Consider the following 16,032-nt stretch of genomic DNA (forward strand, 5'->3'; position numbering starts at 1 on the left):
TTTTTACTGAGGTTTGTTTTTTTTTTTTCTCCTTTAGCTGGAAGACTTGAAGCAAGAGGTAACTGCGCTCAGCACCCAGTGCCTCAGTCTAACAGAACAGATCCATCAGTTGGAAGAGGAAAAGAGCACTACAGAAATTGACATGGAGGCACAGAGGTCCAGATTTGAATCTGAGAAAAGTCAGCTGCAGGAGATAGTCACTAACCTGCAGACTTCATTGTCAGAAATAACATTTCAGAAGGAGAGGCAAGATAACGAGGCCAGGGCACAACAGGAACATCTGACATGCCAGATTACAACATTAAAACTGGAGATCTCCAAGCTGAAGTCTTCCCTGGTGCATAAGGAGGAAGAGCTGAAGGGCATTCACCATCAAGTGGAAGAAGAGAAGAGAGAAAAAAATCAGCTCTTGGAAAACTTCAAAATACTGGAAGAATCCTCAAAGCAGAACATTCAGGAGCTTGTAAACCAAGTGGAGCAAATTAGTAGCTCTTTGAAGGTTTCCGAGGGCAATCTGGTTGGACTTACACAACAGCTAGAGAGCAAGGCGAAAGAAGTTGACTATTTAAGAGAAGAACAGCAGAAAGTTGCCTGTGAGAGAGATTCCACTCTTTCCACATTCAATGAGTACAAGTGCAAAAAGGATGAAGAGTTCAGTGTCTTAAACATGACCATGAAAACACTGGAACAAGATCATCAAGCTAGTCTTTCTGTTATAGAGGAGCTGAAAAGGGAAAAGGCAGAGCTGGCATCCAAGCTACAGGAACTGGATGCCACCATTCTAGATCTGCTTGCTAAATGCCAGAACTTGGATAGTGAAAATGCTTCACAGAGCAAATCTCATGCAGCCGCTGTGGAGTCTCTAAAGGCACAGCTTTCAGAGCAGGAGAGTCAACTGAAAATATATCAGAAGAAGGTGTCCTCCTGTGAATTGGTGTCCGAAGAAAACTCGCAACTTAAAGAACAGCTCCTGTCTATGGACGAAAGTCTGAGACATCTTAGGGAACATCTAGAGAAAGAGAAAATGAAATTTGCTGCTTCTCTTGATAGCGACGGTAAAAGAATTTCCCACCTTGAAGAGGAGATGAAGAAGTTGAGTGAAAGCAGAGATGCAGCACTGAGTAACCTTGCTGAAGAAAGGGCCGCTGGACAGAAGATTGAATCTCAGCTGAAGCACTTACAGGAGGAGTACCATACAGCAAATGAAACCCTGCAGGCAAAAATGGCAGAATCCAGCGCTGCTATCAAACAGCGTGAAGCAGAAAGGGACGAGTTGTCTAAGGTGGTTGACATCTGGAAGGCCAAATATGAAGAGTCTCAGCAGAAGATAGTGCAGAACTCCTGCCAGATGGAGGAACAAATTCAACATCTGAAGAAGGCTCATACTGATGTTTGCCAGCAACTGGAGGGAGAGAAGAGTAAAGTTTTGATGTTGGAAGCCAAGATAAAGGAAACAAACTCTTCTCAACTGGAGCAGATAAATCGGTTGGAGTGTGAACTGTCTGAAGCCTACTCTCGTATCAAAGAGAGAGAAGCTGAGGAAAAGAAGCTACTCTCTGCTCTCCACTCTTCAGAGGAGAAATTTCAGATTGCTCATCAAGGGGAAAGTGAGCGTCTTTCCCATCTGGAAACAGCCTTAAGCAATGCAAAGTCAGAACTGGATTGTCTAGTCAGAGAGGTGTCTGATGAGAAGCATAAGAAAGAAGAACTTGAAGCCTTGGTGAAAGAGTTAAAAGAGCAAAAATCTGAAAGAATTCAGTCCCTGGAATCTGAGGTGAAAACCAGTTTAGCTGCTGTTAAAGAGCGAGAAAGTGAAACTGCAAAGCTTTCTGAAGAGGTGAAGGATCTGAACAGGCAGCTAGAGGAGATCGGTCAGAAGCATAAGGAAGAGCTGGCTCAGAAAAATACTGAAATTGAGCAGTTGATTGAGGCCAAAGAAAAAGCTGCGTTGGACTTGGCTAGTAAAACAGAGATGGGGGCTCAGCTGCAGAAATTGTTGGATACGCACAAAGGTGAGCTCAGTGCCTTGCAGAATGAGCTTTCCCGTTCCCTTGATCTCATCTCTCAGAAGGAAAGTGAAGTAGAAAGACTTCATAAAGAGGCTGCCGTAACACAAGAGGAGATACGGAAGCAGCAACAGACTATGGGAAAGCTCACAGAAGAGCTAACTGCTTTGGTTGCACTTAAAGAACAGGCGGCCCTGCAGGAAAAAGAGATTGCACAGCATGTCCGGGCCACTAAGGGTGCTGAAGCAGAGATGGCTAACCTAAAAGCTATCATTTCTGAAAAAACTAAAAATATTGAATCCTTGGAACACGACATCAAGAACCAGAAGGGAGACCTTGCTTGCATTCAAGAGCAGTATCGGAGCAAGCAGGAGGAGGCCCGAGGTCTTCAGGGCCAAATAGTAGATCTGGAAAGAGAGTGCAAAGAGCAGAAGGAACTGATTTGTCAGGCCCAGAAACAGGCTGCTGAGGCAGAAACACTGGCCTCCGAAAAGGTTTCAACGTCGGAGAGACAGCTAGAAGGAATCCAAGCGCTCGAAGGTGAAATCCATAAAGAGAGGCAAAAGACGTGTGACCTGCTGAAGCAGCTGGAGGCTTCTCAGGCCGCGCAGGCAGATAAGGAAACTGAGCTACAAGCACTGAAGAAAGAGTTGTTTCATAAGGTTCAAGAACTGGAGCAAAGTCAGAAATCTTCTACTGAGTCAAGTCGAGAGCTCTCCTCTATGCTTTCTGCGGCTCAGGAGAGGCAGCGAGCCTTAACAGAGGCCAAACAACAAGCAGAACAGTACCAGAAGGAAATTGAAATGAAGAGTAAAGAGGTGGGCAGCCTGCATGCAGAAGTGAAGAGCTTGAGTTCTAAGGTGGAGGTGTCTGCGGAGTTTGAACAGCGGCTATTGAAGGAAACTAATAGAAGCACAAAGCTAGAAGAGAAGCTGAAAAAGCTCCATGGTGATGTAGAGGCCTCCTCTAAGGAGCTACTTGAAAAGAATCGCGCTATGGATAGTTTAAAGACGGAAGCCCAAACCTGCAGACAAGAAGCAGACAAGCAAAGAATGGCAGTTGAGGGCCTCCAGCAGTCGCTCTCCTCCCAGGCAGAAACAAACGATCGCTTGCAGCAGGAAATTCGCTCCTGGCAGGGAAACTGTGCTGAGAAGGAACAGCAAATCTCTTCTCTCCAACAGAATCTCAGCAGCAACCAAAGCCTCCTGGAGGAATTTGCATCCCTAAAACGCAGTTACCAGGAAATCATTGCAGAACGGGAAGTGATGCAAGAGAAGCACCAGGAGGAACTTCTGGGCCAGAAAAAGCTAACTGAGCGTTTCCAGGCAGAACTGCAAAAGACTAAGGAGGACATGGCCGAAATGGTTCTACTCAAGGAGAAAGTTCACAACCAAGAGCTTCGGTTACAGAAACTGCACTCCGAGAACGACGATCACTTGTCCCAAATAGCCCATCTTCAGCAGCTCAACAGCCGGCTCGTTGGGGAGAACCAAAGCTTGTCTCAAGCTTCTGACCAGGGTGCCAAGAAACTGGAGAGCGAGGTGTCCAACCTCAAGGAGCAGCACGAGGAACAGCTGAAGTCTCTCCGCCTGCAGCACGAGAAGACTCTGAGAGAAGGCAACGAGCGAGTACAAGATCTCAGCCAGAAACTGGAAACTGCAACCGGCAAATACGAGCACGTGAAAACGAGGGTTGTGGATGATTGGAAAGCGTTCCAGGAGGAAAAGCAGAGGCTCCTTCTTCAGGTACTGAGCATTAAGTACAGAAATAATAAGTCTTACCCACATATGTAATTACAGGCCTGCCTAAGTGCAGTAACCTATAGCAACCAATAAGATGCTTCCTTGTAAACAGGTGACCAGAACATGCTACCTGTTAATTGGGTGCTATGGGTTACTGCACATTAGCAAGCTTACCCACATATGTAATAACAGGCCTGCCTAAGTGCAGTAACCCATAGCAACCAATAAACAGGTGTCCAGAGCATGCTACCTGTTAATTGGGTGCTATGGGTTACTGCACATTAGCAAGCTTACCCCTATATGTAATAACAGGCCTGCCTAAGTGCAGTAACCCATAGCAACCAATAAACAGGTGTCCAGAGCATGCTACCTGTTAATTGGGTGCTATGGGTTACTGCACATTAGCAAGCTTACCCCTATATGTAATAACAGGCCTGCCTAAGTGCAGTAACCCATAGCAACCAATAAACAGGTGACTAGAACATGCTACCTGTTAATTGGGTGCTATGGGTTACTGCACATTAGCAAGCTTACCCCTATATGTAATAACAGGCCTGCCTAAGTGCAGTAACCCATAGCAACCAATAAACAGGTGACTAGAACATGCTACCTGTTAATTGGGTGCTATGAGTTACTGCACATTAGCAAGCTTACCCACATATGTAATAACAGGCACTAAGTTTGCCCAGGAGCAGTAACCCATAGCAACCCATAAAATGTTTGCTTTTAAACAGGAGACCAGTAAATTCACCCCGCTGATTGGTTGCTATGGGTTACTGCTCCTGTGCCTTTTCTTACATTACCCCAGTAGATGCTTACCCTAGCCAGTAGCCCCCCTAGCCGTACTTACTGTGCTGCTCTGTAAGGGCAAAGCCATAGCCACGTAGAGTAAATGTCTCTGGTTAATACCATCGCAGGTGCAAGAGCTGGAGGCGGCAAAGAAAGAGCAAAGTGAGCAGGTAATGCCCATAAGCAACTCTCGTCTCCAGCTACTCAAACGGTGACGGTGCATGCCGCTTACTCACCCCCCTTATACACCACCAACTGTGGCCTCTCTGTTTTCCTTGTGAACTGTTTGCCCAAGGGATGCGGCAGCACGCAGGATCTGGTACAAGCACGGAACGGAGGCGCCATTCCCCTAATGCTTGTGCTGTCGGAGAGTCTTCGCTCACTCTCAGGGTAATGGATTTTGCTGGGAAGCGAGTTCCCCTGTGTAGATTTCTCTGTTCTGCCGTGCAGGTTAACCCTTCCCTTTCTGTGGCCTCTTCTGCTTCCCAACCACCATAGAACGTGCTGCTCCCCCAGTAATTGCTCCTAATTTATTATTCTTTATATAGTGCTGCTCCCGGCACAACCCACAATGATGCTTGTACAATGAACCCTGCTGGCTGAGTGCCCCCTGTGCACCCTAGTCCCCTCTTCTGCACTACACTAAGTGCTTTAAACCCAAGAGCTGACCCTCTGTATGTGCCGGAGGTATGAAACCAGCAGAACAAATGTATAAATACAGTGTTAAATTGCATTTCTAAAACGACTTCTGCAACCAGGTCTTCATCTTTACATTTCTATTGAGCTTTCTTGTACTGCCCATTGCCACTGGTTGCTATGTTACTGATCCTAGCAACCAATGGAAGATGAATTCAATAAAATAAGTCATTCAGCATTCTAGGGCAATAGATTCTAGCTGCCAGGTAGAAAAGAAGCTAATGGTTATATCCCATATCTGCTTTCTGATTCACTGCCAAGTGTTTACTAAAAGACCCCAAGCCAACAACAATGAACGGTCTGATCTGTGTATGAGGCAAACAGTTTGCAATGAAAGCTGCCATATGGCTGTAATTAGGGATGCACGGAATCCACTATGTTAGGATCCGGACGAACCCCAAATCCTTTGCGTAAGATTCAGCCAAAACCTGTACCTAATATGAATTTGCTTATGCCAATTAAGATAACTAAGGGGTAAAGACAGACGTGCACAGTGAAAAGTTTTTGATTTCTGTGTTTGTGACAAAAAGTCACATGATTTTAGGGATTTGGATTCAGTTTGGCCAGAAGCATGGATTGGGCCAAATCCGAATCCTTCTGAAAAAAGGCTGAATCTTGGCCGAATCCTAAACCGAATCCTGGATTTAGTGCATCCCTAGTTGTAATCTCTGCTGCTGCTGCCCGGCCCTACTAAGCCCGGCCTAACCATGTTCTGCTTGGCACCTTCTTTCACAGCAATATCCTTCTCCCACCACATTGTGTCGTCTCTTTGTGTCACTCTGGGGGTGTCCAAATCATTAAGCACTCATAGGACTGAAAGAACTTGTTATGGGAGTCTGTCAATAGCATAAACATATTCTATAGCAGAGAGTAACTTGGTGGTGCACATGGAGTCTGTGGGTGTGCATTATAATCCATGTGTATGGCACTCAGGCCTTGTCCTTTGTTTGTATTTCTCTCTCCCTCAATGACTGAACTTGATATGTAGTCCGTGCAGAGAGTCAGATTCTGAGTGGTTTCTCTGTAGGTGCAGGAGCTGAACAAGCAGCTGAGCCAGCAGGAGAAGGCCTTACGGAGCCAGCAGCACAAGCTGAAGGTATGGATGAGTTCTTGAACAAGCAGAATATCCAAGGCTATGGTGATACTAATATCTACAGTTAGTATTAGTGGTGGTATATATAGCTTTTGTATGTGAGTGTATAGATTGGTCAGTATAGGTTGTGGGTGCTGGCTTTACTTGGAAGGGCTAAACTTGATGGTCTTTTTTTAACCCTATGTAACTATGTATGGCCTTCTTGTATTGGCCTTTGTGCTGGTCAAGTGGATCAGCCCGGAACCGAGCGCTCACTCCCTTTTCCTTTGTCCCCTGATACAGCAGCAGGAAGGTGAGACTCATGAGGAGGCTGAGAAGGCTCAGAAGCGAGTGGTGGAGTTGGAGTCCCAGGTGGAACAGCAGACTCAGGCCGTGGAACATTACAAAGCTCAGGTAAGTGCCCCTGCTCAGGAAATCATCGTCTCCTTAGGAATAGTCTGCAGGCAGTGATAAGCTAAGGGTTACTCGGCAGGTTCCCAACCATCTAGAGCAGGGATCCCCAACCTATTTGTACCCATGAGCAACACTTTAATAAAAAAAACACCTGGGGAGCAACACAAGCACAATAACTCTCCTAGTAGGTGACCAATAAGGATTGGTTAATTAGTAGCCCAATGTGGACCGGCAGACTACTAGCGGCTCTGTTTAGCAGTACACATGGTCTTTATGCCTACAAGTCAGAAATTCAAAAATGGGCACCAACTTTGAGGCCACTGGGAGCAACATCCAAGGGGTTGGGGAGCAACATGTTGCCCCTGAGCCACTGGTTGGGGAACATTGATCTAGAGCCACCCGAGTGTCGTTGCACATTCTGCCCCAGGGCAGCGTGTAGCACTGTGCATAAGATCACTGCTGAGCTCTCTCTGTGTTTGGTGCCATCAGATGGAGAAAGCCAAGCTGTATTACGATGCCAAGAAGAAGCAGAACCAGGAGCTAAGCGAGGAGCTGCAAAGCCACATTAGAGAGCAGGAACATCTGCGCAAGGAGAACGTAGATCTAAAGGCAGAGTCTGAGCAGCTCAGTAAGGAGCTACAGCATTCGCTGCTACAGAACAAAGAGGCAGAGCAAAACTGCAAGAACCTGTCCAATCGGGTTAGGAGTCTGGAGGCCCAGGTACGAGCTGAGCAAATAAAAGGCCCAATAAGGCCGGAGTATGGAGAGATCAGTACATAAATATATATAGCCACTGTGCACAGAATGGGTTCTCCTGCCTTCTGCTTAAAGGTGCCCTGTTCTAATTGTCAGGTGGAGTATGCCGACCGGCAGCTGCGAGACCTGGGGAAGTTCCAGTTGGCCACGGATTCCATGAAGAGTCGGGAAACTTTCGGAGCCCCCCGTGTAACACGGAGCCATGCAGATGTCAGTATAGACAGCCTGGACTTGAGCTTTGAGGATGACCAGCTTTTGAACTCAACAAGGTGAGAGGCTATTATTCTGTGTAACAGGTACCTTGTACCCATGGGTAGCTTTCACTTCTCCCGTCTCTCCATTCGCTTAAAGGAACTCCTGTGTGTGAGCAGATAAATGTGCCAGCTGAGATGTTCTGCCCCAGGGCATTACTTTCAGTTTGGTTCAGTCCTGCGCTAACTCTTTGCTAAGGAAGATTGCTTATTCCTTGACTAAGAGAAACAGGGAGATATGTGCCAGCGTGAAAGTAAATCTTATTCATTAAAATTTACACCATCTAGTGATGCACCCGGTCCCTTCAGATGTAGCTTCTGCTCCGAGCACACCCTGGGGTGTTAGCTTCTGGGGAACCCTTTATGCTTCCCTACTTTGCCTTCTTTCCAGTAGTCCTGGATGGCCCCTCGGGCCCTGTGTAACTGCTAATAGCAGTCCTCCCTCCCTATTATTCTATTACTCGAGACCTGCAGCACTGCTACTTTACTAATGTGATAAAGGCAGTCGGATTGTAAGCTGTACAGGGCAGAAACCTGCAGCCAGGTCCGGACTGGGATTCATAATGGGCCCCGTCATTTAATGTACACAGAGGCCCAATAATAGTGAGTGTCTGGCATCTTACAGCAGCCCTTATGGCATTTGCCAGAACCCACAGCTTGTCAGTCCGGGCCTGGCTACAGCTTCATATGTCTCTCTGAATGTGGCATTTATTGTGACTATATTTATGTAATGCTGGTTCCTCCTGTCTGTACTGTTTTGTATGCAGTGCAGCAGATACTGACATTATATAGTAGCCAAATAAACAAATAGGAATATGTACAAGACACTTGGCTGGCTGAGTCTTGCAGCTAGGGGGCAGTAAAGCATTGGAGCAATAGCTCATCTTTCTGCACACCCAAATCTGCCGTTAAAGCAAGGATAGAACATAAGTTCATTTGAGCAGAGATGCATTTTAGACATGAAAAGCTGATCAATTTTCAAAAACAAATGCTGTGTGTGTCCCTGACCCACCAGAAATGTACCCTAATATATGCATTTTATTTATCACAGTAAGAATGGCCGCTGCAACGAGGAACCTGCCACATCGTCAGTACATGCCAGCAGCATGGAGTCTCCTACCACAGGCCAACTGCCCAAAAAGGTGGAGTCTCTGGAAAGCCTCTACTTCACACCTATTCCAACCCGGGCACAGTCCAAACTGGAAAGTAGCCTTGGTTCCATTGGGGACCTGTCCCTAGACTCCAGCAAGAAAACGCGGTCTGCAAGGAGACGCACCACCCAGATCATTAACATCACAATGACCAAGGTAAGGAGAAAGTGTCGGCGTGGGGGGAATCGGGGGCTTTGAGTCAGGGAGCAGAGCAGTTGCCAATGTGGGGCCCAGAAGTCACCATGGTGACAGTCAGCATGGGAGATAGTGGCACTTTGTAGCTTATGTCCAATGCCACATCCTGGGGGCCGAGCCATCTCCATTTGGTCTGGGAGCCCTAGGAACAGCCCTCACTGAGAACTGGATTAGTTTCAAACATACTGGCTGCCATATTGGAGATTCCATACCTCAAACCAATCATTGCTCAGGTCACTGCTTCTTGTGTTCCCCCAGATGGAGATATTGGTCAGTGCCGAGGGTTCTTACATTGATATTTCTCCTAATGTTATTGGGAAAGAATTCATGTCTTGAGTAGGGTGTCCATTAAATTTGCATTATGGTTTCATTTCAGAAGACAAAGGAGGAACCGGAAGCAGAGAGTGCCAACACGTCATTCTACAGCCTGCGCTCCGCTCCGTCCTATCAGAGTCTCCACCAGCAGAAGCCCCGGAGGCCTGGGCGTCCTCAGGCAGCGGTTTCTGCCCCAGCCCTGGCCAGCCTCCCATCCCAGGAATCCCTGGCCAAGACAGAACAGTTCTCTGATGACAGCTTTAATAACTCCGTATTGATGAATTTACCTGGTTACCGACCCCCCACGCGTAGATCTGCAAGGCTTTCACAAACTGGAGGTAGTTGCCTGTTCCCTTACGTGCCTGATGTGTAGTCTGTTCTCTATAGCCCCCTTACAGAACTCACTCCAACAGCTCTGTATGCTTCCCCCATACCTGCACCCTGTGTGTGATAACAACCCCGCAGCCTCAGCCCCATGTTGTTCCTTTCAGGCCGAAGCAGTTTCTACATGAGCACGTGCCAGGATGAGCCAGACCCACAGGAAGACTGGAACCGGATCGCTGAGTTGCAGGCCCGGAACAAGGCCTGCCCACCCCACCTCAAGACTTCCTACCCACTGGAGTCCAGGGTGCGTATCTGTTCTATTGCACAAGTACTGGGCATATCTTTAGCTGCACGGCTGCTGTCTTTGGGTAGGGGTAGAGCATCCCTAGGGTTAAGGCCCCCCCATACACGGGCCGATTCTAGCTGCCGATATGGGTCCCTTAGACCAATTCGGCAGCTAATCGGCCCGTGTATGGGCACTTCCGATGGGCCTGCCCGACTGATATCTGTCCTGAAATCGGCCAGATCTCGATCGGGCAGGCTAGAAAATCTTTACCTATGCCCGTCGTAAATCCTGTAGGTGGGGGTATCGGGAGAAGATCGGCAAGGAAGCAGATCTGCCAGTGTATGGGGACCTTTAATACCAATGGGAGTGCGAGACTTGATTGCTTGGATCAGCACTGTGTGTCGCAAGAGTTTTTAGGGCAATTTATCAAGTTAATTGTTAAACTAAAACACACAATCCATTTTCAGCCGTCACTCTTAAGCTCCACCATTACCGATGAAGAGGTCAAGTTGGGAGACCCTAAAGAGACGCTCAGGAGAGCCACCATGCTGCCCTCCCAGATACAAGAGTCCACAGGCAGTACCCGCAGAATGAGCTTGGCTGCCTCTGAACATATGAGGGGACCCAGCATCAGCACCAGGCAGCAGATGAAGCGCGTGTCCGAGGAGTCTCACCTTGGCCCAGACACCCCAGAAGTGAGCAGCTTTGCCATTCCATGTTTGTACTTGGGCTAAAGGGCTAGTGGCTCTGCTGCTCTATAGAACTAACTTTCCGTATTACTTACAGGCCAAGAAGTCTGCCACTTGCTTTCCTCGGCCCATGACCCCAAAGGATAAACACGACGCACGCAGATTGTCCACTGTGGAAAGCAAAGGAAACTCCAGCCATCAGGTGAGCTGCTAATTCTCATGCATTTACCAACCATTATACACCATCTTGTGTGCGCTGAGTCCCAGGGGACAGGCCATTGCTCTCACGTTCCCAGGGATGGAGGGCAGCGCCACTGTCCCTATAAACCAATGAAATCAGGGCAGCGCCACTGTCCCTATAAACCAATGAAATCAGGGCAGCGCCACTGTCCCTATAAACCAATGAAATCAGGGCAGCGCCACTGTCCCTATAAACCAATGAAATCAGGGCAGCAACGGATGAAGTTAGGGGTTTGTCACTGTTTGTACCAATAATACTGCAGTGCCATAAAGCGGTATGTTCATATGAATTTCACACAGTCTTTTGCTCCCGTTTCAGCAGGCGCAGCCCACTCGCCGTCAGTCTACAGCATTTAGCATTTTCAACACCCCCAGAAAGCTGGGCAACAGCCTCCTGAAGAGAGGCCTCAACAAGAAAACGACTCCCAAAAATAGCCCCCGGGGGCGGGGGGCAAGTGGCAGCGCCGGCAGCACTTCAGGCAAATCCCCGCACCGCTCTCTCCGGAAGTCACCCAGCAGGCGGTCTCCGAGGGCCTCCACTGCAAAGTCCCCCAAAGCTTCAACCAAGGTCGGTATCGGGATGGGGGGTAGATCTGCTGTCATGTGCTCCTCAGCCTGGGCGGAGCTACACTGAGTCGATACTGGCACGGAAATGTAAAAATATGTATTTTTGCCCAATATCCTCTCCGTGTAGCCCCACACAGGCCATAATGCTGTGCCTGTCGATGGAGCCGTCGGTATACAGATATATAATCCTACTGAATGAGATCATGTCAGCCAGGTGTATAGTTACCCTTTAATATCTGGGGAAGCAGTCAGTGCGGTGTATCGGCAGTTGTCTGATCTTTGCCCCTGAATGTGATGACACAGGGCAGTATTGTGGGGCACAATTTGCTTTCAGGTACCAATAATGTTCTCTGATCCCTCTCAGGTGGGGCAGGAGCTGCAGATACAGGTAGGTGTTGCCTGTGGGTGTGGCCGGGGAGGGGTAGCTGCACAGGTGCATTGCTGTCTGTCCTGCAGTCTCGTACATCTGTAGGGTGGATTTGTTCCCTGTCCTGATATTTCTGCCCTTCCTGTTCTCCTCTTTGCTTCTTGGGGTGTCCTTTTTAGTGGGTTCTCCTGCACTGGTTTCGGGTCCCATCAGCACCTGGGAAGGGGCAGCCATTACGGCCGGGATCTTTGCTGCTCAAATACTGACCCCCATTGTGCCAGCGGAAGCTTCACGTACAGCTAGCAAACATGGGGTTCCCAATGGGCCAATCACAGAGCAGGAATAGTGTTGTTATTGCATAAGGGGCGGTACAGCCTTTCCTCTCCTGCTCCATAACATTGGCACGAGAGACCTGTTCATAGAGGAACCGCCTGATTGGTGCACATTTGCCCAACTTCCCCTGTCTGTATATGTGATAAAGAGCTTCCTGCCTCTTACAGTTTGTCTGCCCCCCCCCGGCTTGTGGCTCTTGGAACTATACATGGGGGGGTTCACCTTTAAGCTAATTAATAGTATGTTATAGAATGGTCTATTTTAAGCAACCTTTCAATTGGTCTTCATTATTTAATTCTTAAAGATTTTAAATTATTTGCTTTCATTTTCTCACTCTGCAGCTTTCAAATGGGGGTCACTGACCCCGGCAGCCAAACCCTATTGCTCTGTGAGGCTCCAGTTTTATTGTTATTATTACTTTTTGTAACTTTTTCTATTCAGCCCCTCCCCTATTCATATACCCGTCTCTCACCCAAACCCCTCCCTGGTTGCTAGGGTAACTTGGACCCTAGCAACCAAATAACTGCTCCAAACTGGATCACTCCTGAACTGAAAACAAAAATAACTATAAAACTACAAATAAAAAATGAAGACCAATTGCAAATTGTCTCAGAACAACACTCTCTCTAGATCTTACTAATAGTACGAGGTGGGGATGTGAGCGCCACGTGGCACGCCATTGTAGTCCGTGGGCTTTAGCCACAGTAGGGAGGAGGGCAGACAGTTCAAGCTGTCAGGGAAGGTCTCAGTCGCTTTGGATTCTGGGAGTTGTATTTGGGCACACAGGTAGGTTGGCCACTGGCCGAGCCTCTAGATTGGCCAATCTGTGTCCTTTGTCTCCAGCTGCTCAGTTGATGGAACCTCCATCTCCCCAGCCCTGACTGTACGTGTAGCTTCAGCCAATCCAGTTCTTCATTTCTTTTTTTTTTCCCCTGATTGTAGTTTTTCGAGCGCAAGCATCAGAGGAACAAGTAGAGGGAAGAGCTGACACTCGCCTACAGACTGCCTTTGTATCTGTCCCATGGGCCCACGGCCCCTGCATTTAACCCACGGACTGCCAGAAGGATTGGCCAATCTCACAAGGTGGGGCGGCGTCGGACAGCCGGGATTGGAACATACCCGTGACAAGTCATGCCTTTTACAGCTTTCGGCCTCCACTTCCCACATTTGATTTTTTTTATCATTAAGCAAAATTGTTCCCAGGCTTGAAGGCTGCGCACACACCTACCCACCTACCTACCCACCTACCTACCATGGGGGCGGCTGCAGCGACTGCCCTGAGAAGAGCTGAATCCCAAGCGGAACATCGTGGCTTTGTATGGGGGGATGGGACGGGCTGTACTGCTTGCAGATGGGGGGTCCATGCATGGCTTGCCTGGCGTGTGCGTAGCTAGCCCGCGGGGTAGTTGTTGCCCAGATGGGTGAGCAAATTCCTTTAGTGCCTTATTGCTGTGGCTCTGTAATGTGGCCATTTTATTTATTAGGAGCATACGCACCCCCCCACACATTGTAGCTAGCCATTGGCTGCCGGCATGCCTTACCGAACCGACCCCGGGGCCCCACTCCTCTCCTACTCGGGAGACCCCGTAGCTTTCCCATCATTCTCTATTGGCTGGCTGAGGGATGTGAGAGTTGTAGTTTTACAAGACTGTCTGAAGTTTGTCCTAAATTATTTATCCCCTTTCCCATAAATCTATCATTAACCAATCAAATCCAACCCCTCCCCTTTTGATTCAGTTCTTCCCATTATGACTCCTTACTGTGGCCAGAACCGGTCCCACTGAGCGAGTCCAGTCAGTAGCCGACCAGCTGCCCACCTAGCCCAGGGCTGCCCGGCTGGAGGCTCTGGGGCAGGGGGGTTTGTATGGCCCCCAGCCTGCTCATAGGCACCATAGAGTAATGTGGCCCATACTGTAGGAGAAATAATTGGCCCCCTACATGTAATAAGTTGTCCGACACTGTCTAACCTACTCTGCCATCTCTGCCCCACTAGCCCAGAGTTATTAGCCCCTCTGGCCCCCTTGCTCTCAGTGGCAGCTGTAGGTGCCGGTTCCCTTCAGTACTCGCTGGGTGGTTCTGTGCGTCGGTACAATGGAGACTGCTCATTCGCTCGTATCTGTGGTGCTGCGCCGCCCTGCTGGGCCAGTCTGTGTAGCACAACGTAGCTTTATATACACACACAAGCAATGGGAGCCTCCCTAAAGCAATATGGGGGCCCATTGCTTTGCCCCATAGCAATTCCCAAGCCCCTGTGCGTTCAACCCCTCTCGTGTCCCCTCCCAGCCCATTCAGCTTTTTATTTCTTTTTTTTCTATGAATGTTTGAGTTTTAACCCCTTAGCCTCCTTGTTTATGTTCCGACGGGTGGGCTGCTACCCCGATGCCATGGTCTTGCTGTGTGATTATTTTATAGAAATAGCTGTAAATACGCTCTACATACTGTGCTCTGCTCCTGGGATGCCACAGGTTAATAACATATCACTTCTGTGTCATATACTTGTATTGGGCCCCAGGGGAGTGGCTGCTGGGGGGGTGCTGCTGCTCCGCCCATTCTGTTCATCCAATAGCAGTTTCCCCACCCCAGTAATTAGAATATGCTAATTTAGCAGTAGCTCAATTGGATTGTGGCCGGGGGGGGGGGGGGGCATTTTGTTGCACTTGTGTCCTGGCTGCCCCCCCCCCCATGTCCCACTGCCCAATTTGGTTGGTTGGCAGGTGCCTTTGGCCAGTGATTCCGTCCCTGTGTGTGTGGTAGGGGGGCCGGGGCACATCCCACCGGGGGGGCATGTTACTTGGGTGACTCCCACGGTGCCACGCTTATATACGCAGCGCCAATAGCTCCGTCCTTGTGTAACTGGCATGGCTTGTAACTGGCTCATCCCATTCGCTGTGCCTTCTCTTCTGCTTTGTAAATAAAGTTCTCTCACTTGTAGCCCCGCCTCTGTATTTATTATTATTATTTCCTTCCTGTCTGGCCAACTCACTCCCCCTATCCGGCCACATGAACCCCCCCCCCCCCGGGTAAGTGAATCCAATCTCCCCCCAGTACTTACCCAGGTACAGAGCTCTGATTCTCTGTACTTCCTGCTCCTGGGCTGCTCTCTTTCCCATGGTCAGGCAGGAACCTCCCCCTGGGTAAGTGAATCCAATCTCCCCCCAGTACTTACCCAGGTACAGAGCTCTGATTCTCTGTACTTCCTGCTCCTGGGCTGCTCTCTTTCCCATGGTCAGGCAGGAACCTCCCCCTGGGTAAGTGAATCCAATCTCCCCCCAGTACTTACCCAGGTACAGAGCTCTGATTCTCTGTACTTCCTGCTCCTGGGCTGCTCTCTTTCCCATGGTCAGGCAGGAAACCCCCCCCCCCGGGTAAGTGAATCCAATCTCCCCCCAGTACTTACCCAGGTACAGAGCTCTGATTCTCTGTACTTCCTGCTCCTGGGCTGCTCTCTTTCCCATGGTCAGGCAGGAACCTCCCCCTGGGTAAGTGAATCCAATCTCCCCCCAGTACTTACCCAGGTACAGAGCTCTGATTCTCTGTACTTCCTGCTCCTGGGCTGCTCTCTTTCCCATGGTCAGACAGGAACCCCCCCCCCCGGGTAAGTGAATCCAATCTCCCCCCAGTACTTACCCAGGTACAGAGCTCTGATTCTCTGTACTTCCTGCTCCTGGGCTGCTCTCTTTCCCATGGTCAGGCAGGAACCTCCCCCTGGGTAAGTGAATCCAATCTCCCCCCAGTACTTACCCAGGTACAGAGCTCTGATTCTCTGTACTTCCTGCTCCTGGGCTGCTCTCTTTCCCATGGTCAGACAGGAACCCCCCCCCCGGGTAAGTGAATCCAAT

General features: G+C 49.1%; 1 protein-coding gene across 7 annotated transcripts in view; it reads left to right on the plus strand.

Annotated features, from left to right (window-relative positions):
- numa1 (nuclear mitotic apparatus protein 1) overlaps window positions 1-15,124 on the plus strand; it is a 41,245-nt gene extending 26,121 nt beyond the window's left edge. For 3 of the 7 annotated variants that reach the window (XM_031897417.1, XM_031897415.1, XM_031897416.1), the window contains exons 14-27: window positions 38-3,751; window positions 4,666-4,707; window positions 6,261-6,329; window positions 6,609-6,719; window positions 7,209-7,439; window positions 7,572-7,744; window positions 8,778-9,033; window positions 9,449-9,725; window positions 9,879-10,015; window positions 10,465-10,692; window positions 10,784-10,888; window positions 11,246-11,494; window positions 11,858-11,881; window positions 13,136-15,124. In XM_031897417.1, the coding sequence (XP_031753277.1) occupies window positions 38-3,751; window positions 4,666-4,707; window positions 6,261-6,329; window positions 6,609-6,719; window positions 7,209-7,439; window positions 7,572-7,744; window positions 8,778-9,033; window positions 9,449-9,725; window positions 9,879-10,015; window positions 10,465-10,692; window positions 10,784-10,888; window positions 11,246-11,494; window positions 11,858-11,881; window positions 13,136-13,168 (5,649 nt within the window). In that variant the 3' untranslated portion in view covers window positions 13,169-15,124. The remainder of the gene's footprint in view (window positions 1-37; window positions 3,752-4,665; window positions 4,708-6,260; window positions 6,330-6,608; window positions 6,720-7,208; window positions 7,440-7,571; window positions 7,745-8,777; window positions 9,034-9,448; window positions 9,726-9,878; window positions 10,016-10,464; window positions 10,693-10,783; window positions 10,889-11,245; window positions 11,495-11,857; window positions 11,882-13,135) is intronic. The other 4 variants (XM_031897418.1, XM_031897419.1, XM_031897420.1 and 1 more) reach the window with 4 other exon arrangements.
- The last annotated feature ends 908 nt before the right edge of the window (window positions 15,125-16,032 follow it).

The sequence above is a fragment of the Xenopus tropicalis genome, chromosome 2, assembly GCF_000004195.4.
Source record: "Xenopus tropicalis strain Nigerian chromosome 2, UCB_Xtro_10.0, whole genome shotgun sequence".
NCBI lineage: Eukaryota > Metazoa > Chordata > Amphibia > Anura > Pipidae > Xenopus > Xenopus tropicalis.